The 16,584-nt window shown below is 57.1% G+C and overlaps 1 protein-coding gene across 1 annotated transcript in view; it reads left to right on the top strand.

Annotated features, from left to right (window-relative positions):
* Positions 1-16,584, top strand: part of MTMR12 (myotubularin related protein 12) — a 69,575-nt gene that overhangs the window by 41,580 nt on the left and 11,411 nt on the right. The window contains exons 5-11 of the mRNA XM_056112086.1: positions 707-837; positions 2,920-3,013; positions 6,657-6,786; positions 10,844-10,919; positions 12,616-12,722; positions 13,394-13,518; positions 14,657-14,735. Of these exons, the coding sequence (XP_055968061.1) occupies positions 707-837; positions 2,920-3,013; positions 6,657-6,786; positions 10,844-10,919; positions 12,616-12,722; positions 13,394-13,518; positions 14,657-14,735 (742 nt within the window). The remainder of the gene's footprint in view (positions 1-706; positions 838-2,919; positions 3,014-6,656; positions 6,787-10,843; positions 10,920-12,615; positions 12,723-13,393; positions 13,519-14,656; positions 14,736-16,584) is intronic.

Here is a 16,584-nt window from a genome sequence, read left to right as displayed (position 1 = left end):
AGGGCTCACTCCTGGCTCTGCACTCAGGGGTCACTCCTAGCAGGGCTTGGGCAACTATACGGGGTGCCGGGGCTCGAACCCAAGACATGTAAGGCAAGCGTCCTCTCTGAGGTACTCTTTCCCCGCCCCCAAACCCTGGTTGCTACCTACCGTGAGCGCACCAGCTGTTTCTTTCTGTGGTCATGTTGGTGTTTGGAGCTGGGTAGAACCCTGAGAGTTGCCTTGTGGGACAGAGGCCAGGCCCCAGACAGAAGCTCCCACCCCTGACTTCTAAGAGACGTCCGTAGGGGCTGGAGTGATAATACAGAGGGTAGGGTGTTTGCCTTGCATGTGGCCAACCCAGGTTTGATCCCCGGCAGCCCATATGGTCCCCCAAGCACTGCCAGGAGTAATTCCTGAGTGCAGAGCCAGGAGTAACCCCTGTGCATTGCTGGGTATGACCCAAAAAGAAAAAAAAAATCTGCTTGGTGCTGGGGTGATAGCACAGTGGATAGGGCATTTGCCTTGCATGCTGCCTACGTGGGTTCGATTCCCAGCATCCCCTATGGCCCCCGAGCACCACCAGGAGTAATTCCTGAGTGGAGAACCAGGAGTAACCCCTGTACATCGCTGGGTATGACCCCAAAAAGAAAAAAAAGATGAGGGTGGTGTGCTCATGTGGCCTCACGGCTGCTTTCCCCGTCCTGAGCTGGTTGTGCTTGCATAGTGTTCGATGAGAAGAAGAAAGCCCTTTCTGAACAGCTGAAGAAATACCCTGAGAAGCTCATCATCCACTGCAAAGACCTCCGCGTCTTCCACTTTTGTCTGAGGTACACAAAAGAAGAGGAAGTCAAAAGGGTAACTAGTTGCATGTGTTTTAGGGTTTGTTTTTTGTTTTTGTTTTTTGTTTTGGGGGGGGCCACACCTAGCAGTGCCCGGGGCTTCCTCCTAGCTCTGCAACTCTGGAATCACTCCTGGTGGGCTCGGGAACCCATGTGGGATGCCGGAGGTGGAACCCGAGTTGGCCGCACGGAAGGAAAGCACCCTCCCCGCTGTACCGTCACTCTCAAGCGGCCTTTTAAGTTTTATTTCCCATAAGCTGGAGCGATAGCACAGCGGGTAGGGCGTTTGCCTTGCACGAGGCCGACCCGGCTTCCATTTGATTCCTCCATCCCTCTCGGAGAGCCCGGCAAGCTACTGAGAGTATCTCGCCCTCACGGCAAAGCCTGGCAAGCTTTGTATTTAAAGCTGGTGTATTCATTATGCCAAAAACAGTAACAACAAGTCTCACAATGGAGACATTACTGGTGCCCGCTTGGGCAAATCAGTGAACGACAGGGCTACAGTGCCAAGGTTTTCCCTGCTGATGCTGGTCATTGCTTTGCTGTGGCAGAAGTTGGAGGCACCTTTCACCCCCTTTCAGTGGAAATTGGCTCCAAGGCCCAATGCCTGGTCTATGTAGAGACACAGTTCCCTGAACCATGTGGGCGTCTTGCCTGCCAGCTCGTGTCTGTGTCATGCATGCAGTGAACCAGGATCAGCAGACAGTGTGGGGCGGGGTGTGGCCTGAAGTGGGCCCCGGGTCCCCAGCTCCCGGGGAGAGCGAGTTTCCCACTGGGGGCTGGGGTTGTGTGGGGGTGGAGAAGGAGGTCCCGGAGTCAGCTGGGCCAAGCCAAAGCCCCCAGGGAGACCTGAGCCCCAGGCACCCGGGAAGCCTGGCTGAGGCGGATCTGGTCCCGTGGAACTGGGTGCACTGGTTGGTTGCAGTGGCCGTGGGCACTTCCAGGATTTCTCTTAGGAAGACAGCTGGAGAAGCTGGTAGTTAGCAGGAGGGAGTGCGGGGAGCCGGCTGCCTGGTGGACGGGATTGCTGCAGGCTTGGGGCAGGGAGCACTCCGGAGTTCGCCTTTGGTGTGGCAGTGCTGCCGCCGAGGCCCGCTGCCGCCGAGGCCCACGGCCGCTGGCCACTGGCTGCCATCGCTCTGGTCAGCAGAGCAGTGGAGCCCTCAAAAGAGGCCCGTTCCTCCACTGGCTTTGGCCGTAACGAGTCACAGAGACTTCACACTGGATGCCTGCGTTTTCTTTTCGTTGGTGTGTGCTTCCAGTCAGGGAACTCAACCCGACTCCGGCCTGTCTTCTTAGCAGGAAGAGGGGGCTCGTGGAGAGCTCCCCGAGAAGCCTGAATCTGCATTCCGAAGGATGCCTTTGTCACAGAGTGAAACATGCTTTGATCCAGCACTTTGTAAAGAGAAAATGAGCAAAAGGGATTGATTTCTTTTCCTCATCTAGCAGATGGCCCAGGAGGCTGTGACAAAGAGAATCAGCTCCCTCAGTGTCTTGGTTATTTTCCGAATATGACACTTAGTTTCTCTGAGTATTTTTTTTTTCTCATTTTGTTTTGGGGGCCACACCGAGCAGTGCTTGGGGGTTACTCTTGGCTCTGGGCTCAGGCATCATTCCTGGCGGGGCTCAGGAAACGATGTGGGGTGTTTGGATCTGGAACCCGGATCGGCCACGTGCACGGCAAGCTCCCCTCCCCGCTGTATTATGTCTCCCGCCCCAGTTTCTCTTAAGTATTTAAAGAAGTACTTGAACATTCAAAGAAAATACTTGAACACATGACTCTTTCTTTTTGTTTAACTCATTTTAAAATGTGTCTTCGTGGAATAGACCGTGGTTTAATCAGAATGTCTGTAAAATTCAGAACTCTTCGGGCAGCCTGACAAAACCATTTTAGTGCCATTAGTGCCATTTCTTTGGCATCAGTGCCAGAGAGACCATTGCGGGTATCTGCACAGGGCTATAAGTTAGAACCACAAGTTAGCATGTGGCTCCCAGGGCCTGCTGACCCCCCCCCCCCCCCCCCCCGCCCCCAGACACCTGATGCTTAGTGCTGGTCTCCCAGAGGCCTGACTCTCTCCATTACTTGGCTCTTTTCTAGATTGTGCGTGGCATAATCCATCACACCCAAACTTCTATACTGCTTAAACGGTTGTTTCTGTTCTCCTATGCAGCCGCAGCCCCGAACAGGCCAGGTAAGTCTCTCTCCATCTCTCTGGTTTTCGGGCCACACCTAGTAGTGCTCTGGGATTACTCCTGGCAGTGCTGGGGGACCATATGGGATGCCGGGAATTGAACCCAGGCCGGCTGCATGCAAGGCAAGTGCCCTACCCGCTCCAGCCATGCCTCTCTTGTCCCCCACTGCAGCCCGCTTTCCTCTTGAAGTTAGTTGCCTCTGGCTTAGGTGATTCATTAAGTTTTCTTGAAGGGGCTTTTGTTTCTTTCAGATGATCTTCATCACTTTCACTTTCATCTTTTGGGTTTCTTTTTTGAGAGGGATTCTTTATTAAATTTGCTAGTTTCCTGTGAGAGAGCAAAATCAACATCTCCTAACGGAGAGCAGGAAACGATTTGCAAACCACTGAGACAAGTTTGAAATAACTCTGTTGGTCCTTGGGTTCTCCTTTTCCGCTTTCATAGACTTGATTGCATTTCTTAAGGCTCTAGAGCAATGCTTTGTAGAGTAGAAAAAATTTACCAGCCGGAGCATGCTTTGTTGCAGATACTTTGGGGGGAAATGGGATGGTTGTGCTTCAGCACGGCAGGGCATTCATTGGGTTAAAAAACTTGAGGTCCCACATGTGTTTCTGTCTGTTCCAGGGAAGTCTGAGTCGCTTGGTTTCTGGGTTGGGGTCATACCGGGGTGTGTGCAGGGCTCACTCCTGGCTCATTTCTGGTTTGGGCTCAGCGATCACTCTTGGAGGACCGAGGGCCCAGGGCCCATGCATGGTGTCAGGGATCGAACTTGGGTTGATGGTGTACCAGGCCAAGTGCCTTAACTCTGTGCTATCTCTCCAGCCCCAAGAACAATCATTTAAAATTGCTTTTAGTCTACACCCGGCAACGCTCAGGGATCACTCCTGGCTCTTCGCTCAGGAATTACTCCTGGTGGTGCTCAGGGGACCAGAGGGGACACCAGGGCTCGAACCCGGGTCGGCTGCGTGTAAGGCAAGAGCCTTACCCACTGTTCTGTCACCCTGCGCCTCCCCCACCGACCCCTTGCTAGAACAATCCTTTAAGTAAGAAGCCGAGTTCGTGTGAATGAATGATCCCTCGTGTCGATCATACCATGCTCACCCTTGCGCTGTCCGTTCCTCTCCCCATGAAGCTGATGTTTAAAGGCCCTGGGTGCCGGGGGCTTTGCTCCCGGGAGGCGGTGTGTTGTTCTGAGCACCTCTGTGCGGCTCTCTGGAATGTGGAGTGGCTTTGTCATTAACTGCCTCCTAGTAGTTACTTGTGATCACTTGCTCTGGCTCGGGGGTGGGGGTGTGGGGGAGGGAATGGGGAGGAGCTGGACAAGCAGCAGGTGAGAATGAGATAGCTGAGGGGTGTGTCCTGGTGGAAGGGGGCCCTCGAAGCAGCGGGAGGTAGCCCTCCACCACCCTGGGGGAGGATGCGGGCTGTGGGGGCAAAGGCTGGGCCTGAGCTGATGGAGGAGGCCAGGCAGGGTCCTGGAGGCCAGCAGGCTGGTCATGTGCAGGGACATGGGTGTCTGCATCAGCAGGTCGCATTTGGGGAAGTCAGATGAGCCCACGTGGCCACAAAGGCTTGTCCTGCTGCGCTCACATCTGTGCCCAGCAGCTCAGAGGACCCACCTGGCCACTTTGCTCCTCCTGGGAACTCGGGGTTCTCCTTAGAGCAGCAGCGTTATTTGTGGCGCCCTCAAAGTACTGCTGTGAAGCTAACAGGTCGAGGGCAGGCGCTCGGAGGGCACGGCCGTGGAATCAGCGCTAGTCGAAAGAGCGCTGGGAACTTCTCAGGACACTCGTTCTGAGAATTACCTTAACAGAAGGTAATTCTTACCATTGCTCTCGGGCCCAACGTGGTAAATAATTTGTTCCTTGCTCCTACATGTTTAAAAATGGGCCGGTTGATCTGTTGTGAACAATAGGTCCCTTCCAGGTGATTCTGTGCCCAGGCCAGCTCGCGGGGCACTGCTCACATCAACCCTGCCCGGTCCGAGAACGGGAGACCTGGGACCTCTCTGCTGCCTGTGTGCTTTGTGTGGACATACTCGGGGCCCACACTAGGAAGCTCTGGGCTGTTCTAGGAATCCTGCCTCTTCCCTGTGGCATGGTTTTCAAGCTCATCCAAATGTCTCTGTGCTTTGAGTGATGCCAGCAGTTCATTGCTTCACGGTGGCTCTGTGGCACAAAGCTCGGAATACGTAGCACCTTTTTCTCTTCCCATCTTTCATTCCCATCTTCCTCATTGCCTCCAACTCCCAAAGCCCCCGTGTGTGTGTGTGTGTGTGTGTCTGTCTGTCTGTGTCTGTCTTTAGAGATATCTCGGTAAAAACTGATCTATGCTAGTGAACGAGTTAGCTCTGGGGTTGCTTTGAAGGTTTGTAGAGTGGGTGCTTTGCAAAATAAATACCTTTAATTATTCTCTTGCAATTTAATTATTGAAAAATAAGTATATTTAATTATTCTTGGGGCAGAGCCATAGCACAGCAGGTAGGGCGTTTGCCTTGCACACGGCCGACCCGGGTTCAATTCCTCCATCCTCTTAGAGAGCCCTGCAAATTACCGAGAGTATCCTGCCCACAAGGCAGAGCCTGGCAAGGTCCCCGTGGTGTCTTCAGTATGCCCAAAACAGTAACATCAAGTCTTACAATGGAGACATTACTGGTGCCCGCCCGAGCAAATTGATGAACAATGGGAGGACAGTGCTACAGTGAAGTGCTAATTATTCTCAGCCATAAAGCGCCCACTAACCTGCACAGGCAGGAAGGTCCTCGAAGCATATGATGTGGCACTGCAGACCTGTTGGTGCTACTGAGGCACATGCTGTGTGTGCCTGGGTGCTGTTGTGCAGTGCCCGTGGAGTCGTTTTCTTTCACATCCATCAGTCTGTGGAAGTTTTCCTGGTAGCTGCCTGGGTTTGCATCCCAGCTCCACCACTGCCCTACTTGGTAGCCAGGGGCAGGTGGCCTCATACCTTTCTGTGCCGCAGCTGTGAAATGACCGGTGGAAGCACTCGGGCCTCCTTGGTGGTGGCGAGAGTTGGGTTGATCCTTTGTCCAAGCGCCAAGAACAGGCGCCCGACGCCTGCCAAGGGTGCTGTCGGCCCCTTCCATTTCTTGGCATCGTCTTTGTTTTCCTCTTGGATTCCAGGACCTGGTCTTCTTAGGAGGAGCATGCGGGGGTTGGGTGCCTCTGCCATTCCCTGGGGTGCAGGGCTCACGGGTGCTGATCCCCTGGCTTGGCACTGTCTCTCCCACGCCAGGGTCCGATGCATCCACCCACCATAGGCACACATTGGCAGGGCTAAAAATACGTTTATTATTTTTTGCGTCTGTGCCAAGTCTGTCTCCCTGGGCTTCGTGGGTTCTTTTCATGCTGTGTAAGTTGCCATGTGATCCGAGGACTGAAAGGGGTGTGCTACGGCTTCCTTCCGCCAGCACCAGCGGGGGGAGCAGGGACCACTCCCTCCGCCCTCCCTCTGCCATGAAAGGAGCCTCAGTCATAATTCTGGATGAATGACGAGGGGTGTGTGGGAGGGCAGCTTGGTGGAGGACTCTGCAGGGCCGAAGCCGGGCCTGAGGAGTCTCGGTCGCTCTGGGTGTGCCCGGGCTGGGTGACAGGGCTCCGTGTCTCGTCCCACCTGTCCCCGTAGCCGCCGATCCCGAGACCCACACCGTGATGTTTGACTCGCTCGAGGACTGGTGCTGGGAACTGGAGCGCACTAAAGGCCACCTGAAGTACAAAGCCGTGAGTGTGAACGAAGGTGCCAAGGTCTGCGAGAGGTGAGCCCGCCCCACCTGCCTGTGCCTGCCAACTGGGAGGGTTCTGTCCCGGCCACCTGCAGCGCCCCTCCCCCCTCCCTTCCCCCGCCCCCCAGCCTCAGGCCACCCCTCACTGCTGCCCATCTGCCCAGTGCCTGCTCCCTGGCCCGTGTCACCGGGGCCTCCGAGCTGCAGCCTATTGGCATTCTGTCCTTATTGCAGAGGTGTATTCCGAGATCTGGGGCTTCCGCCGTGTGCTTCGCCGCTCACCAGCTGATGGGCACTGGGCACATGAAGTTGTGTGTCCTCTGACTTCATTTCTCTTGTGTCCGCACACAGGAGAGGACTTGCTGGCTCCTTTTTTTTTTGTTTGTTTGTTTGTTTGTTTGTTTTTTAATTGCTTCACACCCGGCGATGCATAACAGGAGTTACTCCTGGCTCTGCACTCAGGAATCACTCCTGGCGGTGCTGGGGGCACCATATGGGATGCTGGGAATCAAACCCAGGTTGGCCACGTGCAAGGCAAACACCCTACCTGCTGTATTATAGCTCCGGCCCCAGGTTTGTTTAGTTCTGGGGCCTCACCTGGAGGTGCCCAGGGTTCACGCCTGTTTCTATGCCCAGGGATCACTCCTGGCGCTGCTCTGGACTGTGCGGGATGCCGGGATTGAACTGGGGTTGGCTGTGTGAAAGGCATGTGCCCCCCCCCCCCCCCCCGGGAGGAATGCTCTCTCCGACCCCATTGCTGGGTGTGTGGGTCGCACTCTGCTGCTGGTTTTTTGGGGACTGCCTGACTTTTCTCCACAGCAGTGGCAGCATTTTTTGCTGTCTGTGTGGGTTCCACTCTCTTCACATGATACTGCCTTTTTACTTATTTATTATAAAAATACTATTTTTTCGGCCAGAGAGTGCAAAGCAAGCACCTTAACCCCAGTAACATCTCTCTCGTCCTTGTTTTTGCTTTTTTTTTTTTTTTTTAAGCAGCACCTGGCAGTCCTCAGGGTTAGTTAGTTAGTCCTGGATCTACAATCAGGAATTGCACCTCGTGGTGCTTGGAGGACCGTGTGGGATGTTGGGGATTCATGCAAGGCAAGCCCCCTACCCGCTGTGCTCTGTCTCCTTTTCCCCCATTTTTCTTTTTTAAAGAAACTGCCCCTTAAAATACTCAAAAATGAGCTTGTGGAGCCAGAGAGCGCAGTGGCTAGAGCGCCTGCCTTGTACGTGGCCGACCCGGGTTCCATCCCAGGTACCCCATAGGGTCCCTGAGCCCCTCCCGGAGAGATACCCGAGCCAGGAGTAAGCTTTGAGACCCTCCGGGTGTGGCCCAAAGAAGCAACAAAAATAAGGGGGTGGGGAAGTGAGTCCGCTTGTTTCTCCCCTCATGGCCACCTTACCCCGAGCCGGAGACTTTGGGAGGCCTCAGCTCTGCGCTGTGCGCCGGCCACGCCCCCCACGCGCCACCCACGCGGCGGGGCGGGCCCCTTCCCTGCCCTCCACACCAGCGCCCAAACCTGGGACCCTACCTTCCTGCAGCCCCCATCCTGGCGTAGCAAGAACCATGCCTCGCAGCACAGGACAGACACGAGTGGGGAGCCCACAGATGCAGCCTTGGGAGTCGGGGTGCTGCTGGCTAGGACAGGCAGCCCCCTTGGCGGGGTCTGAGCCAGTGGGTCGAGTGGGAGCTCCTGGGCACGGGAGGGCACCGCCTGAGGCGGAACCCTGCCCTGCTTGTGCGGGGCATCTGGCCCAGAGAGTGGCGGTGGCTGGCGGGCACATTTTTAGGCTCAGCCAGCACCATCCTCCTTTAGAAGTCGGCTTCTACCATGTAGGGACACGCCTCCCGGCTTCCTGCTCACGGCTTGGCCAAGATCTTCCTTTGTCGGGTCTTTCCGTGTTCAGGGCACTGACGCCCCTTTTGTGGGCCGGCTTTGCTTGGGGTAACCTCCCAATGCCCTGTCCCAGCAGTGACGGGGATGGCCGTGAGGAGCAGGTGGACATCCTCCCTCCCTCCCTGCCTGCCTCCCCCAACACTCTTCTGGGGGCACCGGGAGGGAAAGCCCGAGGCAGCTGGTGGTGGTGGTGGTCAAAGGGTGGGACCCCACTTCTGACCATGCTCTGACTCCCAGGCTCAGCTGTTCGTTTCTAATTTTATTGGGGGGTGGGGAGGTGAGGTGGGGAAGGGTAACTCCTGGGACACACCCGGCGGTGCCCAGGGCTCACTCCTGACTGCATTCAGGGCTAACTCCTGGGTACTCGGGAACAGATGGGGTGCCGGGGATTTGAACCGAGGTCACTGGCATGCAGGGTGCCAGTGAATGGAACCCTTGCAGTGTGCAGTTGTGTGCTGGTACCACAGCCTTTTTTTTTCCCCCCCAGTCTTTATTTTTCGGAGGATGATATTAAAGTGGTTACAAATGTCAGCAAAGAAGATTGTTTTGTTTTGTTTTGGGACCACCCCAGCAGTGCTCAGGGGATACTCCTGGCTCACCCCTGGTGGTACTTTGGGGTCCCACCTGGGGTTCCAGGAATTGAACCCGGGCCAGCCACATGCAGGGCGTGCTCCCTATCTGCTGTACTATTTCCTCCAGCCCTGATCGACTAAGAAGATAATTTTACGTTATATTTGGGCCTCACCCATTGGCATTGGTGGGGGGATGTCCCCCCTCAGGGTGCTTGGTGGACCGTGCTAGGATTGAACTAGCAGGCCCAGAGCTGTCTCTCCGGACCGCGGGCTCACTGCCTTAAGAACCCTACTTCACTCCCGTAGGAGCTGGAATCTGTCCACATGGCTCCTGAGCCCCCGGCCCTCGAAGGGCACTGCTTCTGGCGGCTAGAGAGATAGCACAGATGGGAGGGCACGCGGCCCACCTGGGATCCATCCCTGGCATCCCCCATGGCTCCCTGAGCCCCACCAGGAGGGACCCCTGCGTGCAGAGCAGGGAGTAAGCCCTGAGCACCGCCGGGGATGCGTTGTGTGCGTCTGCGCTATGCATCGCTATCCCCGAGAGAGACGGGGGAGGCCGGGCTGACCCGGGCTGTGGGAGGGGCACACCCAGAGCAGCGCCCGGCAGACGGGAAGCACTTAAGTGCCTGCTGCCAGAGCAGCTGATCCAACACTGGGCGGCCCCCACCATCCTGTAGGGGTGGAGGTGGGGGAGCCTCCCAGACAGTGCTCGGAGGTCTGGGAGTCCCTTTCTGCACGGCCTGTTCCAGCGTTCACTGCTCTGGCCTGGCAGCACAGTTTCCCTCAGGCCCAGCTGTGCCCAGTGCCACCTGGGCCATACCCAGTGGGGCCTCAGGGATACATCCAGGAAGTAGTGGGGGGGGGCTTTGTGCCCCCCCCTTCCCAGCCTAGGTTTAATCCCGAATTTTTTTTGTTTGTTTTTTTTTCTTTTTCTTTTTGAGTCACATCCAGCGATGCTCAAGGGTGACTTCTGTCTCAGCACTCGGGAACCACTCCTGTTGGTTCTCGAGGGACTATATGGGATGCCGGGGATCGAACCCGGGTGAGCCACACGCAAGACAAACTCCCTGCCTGCTGGACTATTGCTCCGGCCCCCATCCCGGGTCTTCTTCTGAGCCCCTGAAAGCCACACTGCGGGGCCCTCTGCAGGGGCCAGGCAGTGGGAATGGGCACTCACTCCTTTGGGATGGCTCCACTTGATACTCTTTTTGGTCTTGGGGCCACACCGAGCGGTGCTCGGGGCTTACTCCTAGCCCTGTGCTGGGGAATCCCTCCTAGTGGCATCAGGGGGCCATACGGGGTGTTGGGGATCAGAATCCAGGCTGGCAGCAGAAGGCGAGGCAAATATCCTCCCCTGCTCCGGCCCCTGGCATCGCTGAGCTTGAGACCTCACGCGTGCTACTGACCTCTCGGCCCAGAGGAGGAAGTCCTCCGCCCCCCACCCCCCACCCCCGTCCTCGCAGAGAGGAGGCCAGCACAGGGAGGGTGGCACAGGGCGGGGCCAGAGCCAGGGGCGGAAGCAAGGTGCCCAGCGGCACGTGGGTGGAGGTGGCCCATGTGCCTGGCCCAGCGGGCCTGTAGAGCACGGGAGCTGATGGCACCCCTCTTTTCCAGGTTGCCGGCCCACTTTGTGGTCCCCACCGCCCTCTCCGAAGACGAGATGCCGCGCTTTCAGGGCCACGGCTTACCAGTAAGTAAGCTTCGGGGGCCCAGGTGGCTCTGTGCTCTGCACGGGACAGGTCCCCTAGAGGAGCGCCTTGGACTCAGGCCTGCCAGGGGGCGGGGGGGCACCCCTAAACAGAGTTGCCTTTTCTGGACCGGGCCCCCCGCAGCCCCCAGCCCAGCCTCCCTTAAAGAGCTTGGGAAGCGCCGGCCTGAGCCCACGTGTGGCTCGTTCTGGGCTTGGGAGTCACACCTGGCAGTGCACAGGTATCATGTGTGTTATCAGGGATCAAGCCAGACCGTGGCCATGTGCAGGCCTGGCACCCAACCCCCCGCCCCCCCCTCCCTCTTCGTCATTGTGAAACTGAGCTGAGCAAGGCTTAGGGGCTGCGTTGGTCTCTCTCCCATTTGTGTGGGGCGTGGCCCGCAGGGAAGAGGCTGGGGTGGATGATGCCTTAGCATGTCCCGGGTGAGAGATGGCAGGACTCTGGCAGTTAGCTGCTACCCGTGGGTGCTGGGAGACACCTGGGGCCAGGTGAGCTTTGCTGGGAAGGGGACCACCTGAGAGAGAGCCCCAGTGGGGATATCGGGACTCCCCCAGGACTCGTGTGGGCTAGAGGGTCCCTCTGTGTCAGCTGGGTTCTGCCAGCGGCCCCCAGACTTCTCCAGAGAAGCCCGGAAACATGGATCTTAGGTGGGTTTTCCGAATAGTCCTCCAAGTCTGAAGCTGGGGGAACGAGTAAGAGACCTGATCGTGCCTGGCCCCCCTCCCCCCGCCACGGCACCACCTTTGGTTTAGAGTGGCACTTCCGAGACCCTCTGCGCCTGGATCCCTGGTGCCTTCTTCGAAACTGAGGGACCCGGGCTGGGATGCGGCTGGTGGCTGGGTCAGCCCCCAGCCCCACCTGCCTTTGCTCCTTCTGCTCGCTCAGCACCCGCTGGGGGCCTGGGGGCCAGAGAGGAAAGAGAAGCACCCCCGGGTGTTGCTCACGGGGTTGACTTTTGCACACAGAAACTCACACCAGTTTGAACATGACATCCTTTGGTTGGTGTTTAGAGTGTATTAGTATTTAGGTTGGGCTGGAGCGATAGCACAGTGGGTAGGGCGTTCGCCTTGCACGCAGCCGACCCGACTGACCCGGGTTCGATTCCTCTGCCCCTCTTGGAGCGTCCAGCAAGCTACTGAGACTATCCCACCCATAGGGCAATGCCGGGCAAGCTACCCATGGCATATTCGATATGCCAAACACAGTAACAAGTCTCACAATGGAGATGTTACTGGGCCCGCTTGAGCAAATTGATGAATAATGGGAAGACAGTGACAGTGTTTAGGTTGTGTTAGTGTTCAGGGTATATTGATTAGTGATTAGGGTGTGTTGGTTGGTGTTTAGGTTGTGTTAGTATTTAGGTTCTGTTGGTGTTTAGGTTGTGTTGGTGTTTAGGGTATGTTGGTTGGTGTTTACATTGTGTTAGTGTTTAGGTTATGTTCATATTTAGGGTGTGTTGCTTAGTGTTTAGTGTGTCTTGGTTGGTGTTTAGGTGGTGTTCCACTCTGGTTTTCAAAGACCGAATCTGCCTTTTTCATGGCAACCGCTTGACTCTGCCTGTCTAAGTCCAACTGTGCTAGAGGGGTTGGTTCCCGTGAGTCCCTGAACTGCCGGGCTGCTCCGCCCCCTGCTGGCCAGCTGCGGCATGACTGGCGGGCACGCTCCTTTCCCCTGCAGATCTGGTGCTGGTCCTGCCACAATGGATGTGCCCTCTTGAAGATGTCAGCGTTGCCCAAAGAACAGGACGATGGCCTGCTGCAGATCCAGAAGAGCTTCTTGGACGGGTCAGTGCCATCCGAGATCCTGTCCGTGTTCAGCTCCGTTCTCCTGTTCCCCGGGGCCTCGTGTCTGTGTGCCCCTGGAAAGCCTGTGCCCAGCCATGAGTACAGCTGGGGGAGTGTCCCCAGGAGCATGCCACAGTCCCATGCCCCGGGCGTCACGGAAAGAGGGGCTGGGGGAAGAGCAGAACCCCCAGCGCCTGCTTTGTGTGCACTCTGAGGCCAGGGAGCCGTTGAGAGTGGCTGCTAATGTGGGCCACAGAGCTGCACCCTGAAGTATCGGGGGCGGGGGCGGGGGTTGGTGGTGGCGTGACATGGGGAACGGCCACGTGTGGGTGATGCGGTGAGGGTATGTGTCACTGTGCCACTCTGCCCTCACGCCTCTCAGAAGTCGTCTGGAACAGGAAGTTAAGCGAGAACAGAACCCAGAGTGGGTGAAGGAGACAGCTCTGGGGTGAGGGTGGCTTCCGGTCAAGACCCCTCAGTCGTGAACCCCCATAATCTCGGGCAGGAAGTCCTGGCACCCCACCTCACTTCCACCCCTTGGCGCCGGGTAGGGGCGCTGGGGGCAAGGGGCTACTCGCCAGCCTGCTGTGTAGTGGGGACGCAGGAGAGCAGGCTCCCTCTGCTCCCAGCTTGCTCTGAGGGGCTCCCGTTCCGCTCTCTTAAATGCCCAGGATCTACAGGACCATCCACAGGCCACCCTACGAAGTCGTGAGAACGGAAGATCTCTCGAGCAGCTTCCTGTCCCTGCAGGAGATCCAGGTGGCGTACTCCAAGTTCAAGCAGCTCTTCCTGATCGGTGAGACGAGCAGCCCAGCCATTCTGCCAGCGGGTGGGGTGTGCCGCCCGCGTGGGGGGGAGCAGGTGCCCACCGCCTCCAGGGTCGTTACTCCCCGTCCTGTGGGGCCCGACATGCCCAGGGCCTCGGGGTCAGCGAGCTGCAGTGGGGGCTGGCCTGGGCCCAGCAGCTATTGCGGCCCTCCCTCTCAGCATCCACCAGGCCTTTCTCTCACTGCCATGGACCCTGCCCCCCCACACGCATGCACGCATATACACACACACACACACACGCACGCACGTACAAACAACACACAACACACACGCACGCACATACAAACAACAACATACACCTCATCCTCTCCCTCCTTTTCCTTGCCACACACATGCACACAGACATACACACATGCACTCACACATATACAAACACACACATGCACACGTACACACGTATACATACATACACACCCCCATCTCTCCCTCCTTTTCCCCACTACACACATACACACGTGCACACACACACATACACATACATTTGCACATATACACATACACACACGCACACACACACACATACACACACACACACACACACACACACACACCATCCTCTCCCTCCTTTTCCCAACAGTTGTCCGGGGTGACCCCTGGGCCATCTCACCAGGGCCCAGGGGAATAGTGCAGGCCTTTGGACACTGCTCTGAGCCATGCCATAGGCTCAGGTTCCCGGCTGTCCGTCTGCCCAGGGCAGTCCCCTCTCTGTCACAGTCAGGAGTTGGGGGGCACCGGACAGGAGTGCGGGCCCTCGGCAGCTGGACACAGCCAGGCATTACATATGCTCTCTGTGCCCCCAGGGCTTGGGAAGGCTCCGGGTCCTCAGGCCCCCCAAGGGGGCAGGCTGCCTTCCCTGACTCCCCTCCCAGCCTGCAGCCAGCTTGGATGTCGGGGGAATGGATGCCGGCTGTGCCTACTCTTGTCAGCCTTGCAGCCTGAGAACCCGTCTGGGGCTTCCTGTGCAAACCCCGCCCCCCCCCCCCCCCCCCCCCCCCCCCCGTGGGTGAGCCAGATGTGGGCTCGGACTTAGCTGCTTTCACAGGGGCTCCCGGGGAGCAGCGAGCACCACCCGTGTCCTCACCTTTCTCCATTTGCTCTCTTTCCAGACAACAGCAGTGAATTTTGGGACACGGATATAAAGTGGTTTTCTCTCTTGGAGAGCAGCAGCTGGCTCGACATCGTCAGGTATTCCTTTCGGACCGTAGTCTCGCTCAGGGATGGGGCAGCCCTCCAGTTCTCTCCAGCGAGCCCAGCCCACAAGTGCCAGAGTCGTTTATGAGCCCAGGGCCTCTACTTTTTGAGCTGCAACCCCGGGCAACGAATCACCCGACTCTGACTTGGGGGTGTTTTTTCCGTTTTAGGCTTTGAAAATCACGTGCCGGGGATTTTACACTCGTGGTTTCTTATTTCTGTGCTTGTCGGATCAGACTTCACTGGCAAGCAACCTGCCCCGAGAGCTGCCCCCCGGGGCCGCAGGGGAAGATCATATAGTTGTGGGGACACAGCATAAGCCTTGGGGGTCCAGAGGAAGGAAACTTGGTTAGAAGGGGCCTGTGGTGACCAAAAAAAAAAAAAAAAAGATGGAGAGGGCCTAAGAGAGCACAGCGGGGAGGGCATCTGCCTAGCACACGGCTGCCCTAGTTCCCATCCCTGGCACCCCGCAGGGTTCCCCAGAGGGCCCACCAGCACTGAGCACTGAACCAGGAGTCAGCCCTGAGCACAGCCTGCTATGGCCCAGAGTACAGACAACAACAAAAAAGTTACAGGAAAAGACTGAGAAATGTTCCTCTAGCTTGTTCTCGTGGCCCTAAAATAACGACAAAACGAGGCTGCCACCAAGTGAGGTCTGGGGAACAGAGGCGCTGGGGCTGGGCCACACCCAGCAGCCCGGACCTGAACTGGGCGTCGGGCACACACGGCCCGTGCTCTGGCACCGTCTCTTTCCCACTCTCGTTTGCTTATTGGGGGGGGGTGCTGAGGAAGGGCTTCATCCAGCAATGCCAGAGACTGCGCCCCGTGGACCCGGCCCACCTGTCTCTCCCTGCCTAGTGGCCGTGCTCGGCCCTTGCATCCCTGAAGAAGGGCCTTTGCCACCCACCTTGAGCTGTGCATTTCCTGTCCGTACCAGGCGGACTGAAGGGCCCTTCCCTGTACCCTTCTCAAGGGGAGAAGATGCCCAGAGGTGCCGGGGGACAAACCCCCAACCCTGCAGTGCCTCCTCTCATTGGCATCCCACACTTCCTCGCACAGCTGCTGTGACCCCCCCCCCCCGCCCACCAGATGAAAAATGGGCATGGGGGAGATGGTCCCAGCAGCCCCCTTGTTGTCACTAGAGAAGCCCAAGCTGTAGGGGGTAGCCACCATCTCCCAGGAAGTTGAGTCTGGAGAGAGATAAAGGGACTGCTGGACATTTTTGCCCCGTGATCTGGGCTTCCACAGTCCAGCCTGCAGCACCGGCCTCTCCGGGGCCAGCCGGGACAGCAGCCCACTCGGTTCTGAGCTCTCAAGGCCAGTGTCTAGAGCAGATGGCAGTGGGTGTAGCTCACCTGCCCTTCTTGGCTGAGAGCCAGGGTTTCGGTCCCTAGCTTAGCAGTTACCAAGGAGCATTTGCATGGGGTGTGGGGAAGGTGGCAGGCCACACCCGTTTGGTACTTCAGGACGTTACTCCTGGCTCTGTGCTCAGGGATCACTCCTGGCATGACTCAGGGGACCCGTTGGGTTGCCAGGGATCCAGGCGGGGTCAGATGTACAAGTCTGTCCTGTTTCTGGCCTCACAGGAGAGTTTTTTTTTTTTTTAACTTCAACCTACTGAATAATTTTGCATTTCTAATATGTGAATGAATGTCTTCCAGTTTCAGATATAAATGGTCATTTGTTTCTTTCCTGGAAGGTTTTATCGTGGGAAAAAAAAATTGAGGTAGAAAGCAGCAATCGTGGAGTTCATGCCCAATTCAGCCAGCTTAAGCAATGGCTGAATAAATAGCAGTACTCCTACATTTAAAAAAAAATAAAAGCAGCAATCAGAGCCCCTCAG

This window comes from Sorex fumeus, unplaced genomic scaffold, assembly GCF_029834395.1.
Source record: "Sorex fumeus unplaced genomic scaffold, SorFum_2.1 ptg000015l, whole genome shotgun sequence".
Taxonomy (NCBI): domain Eukaryota; kingdom Metazoa; phylum Chordata; class Mammalia; order Eulipotyphla; family Soricidae; genus Sorex; species Sorex fumeus.
Note: the sequence above shows the minus strand (reverse complement) of the source record. Positions and strands in the feature narration are given on the sequence as shown.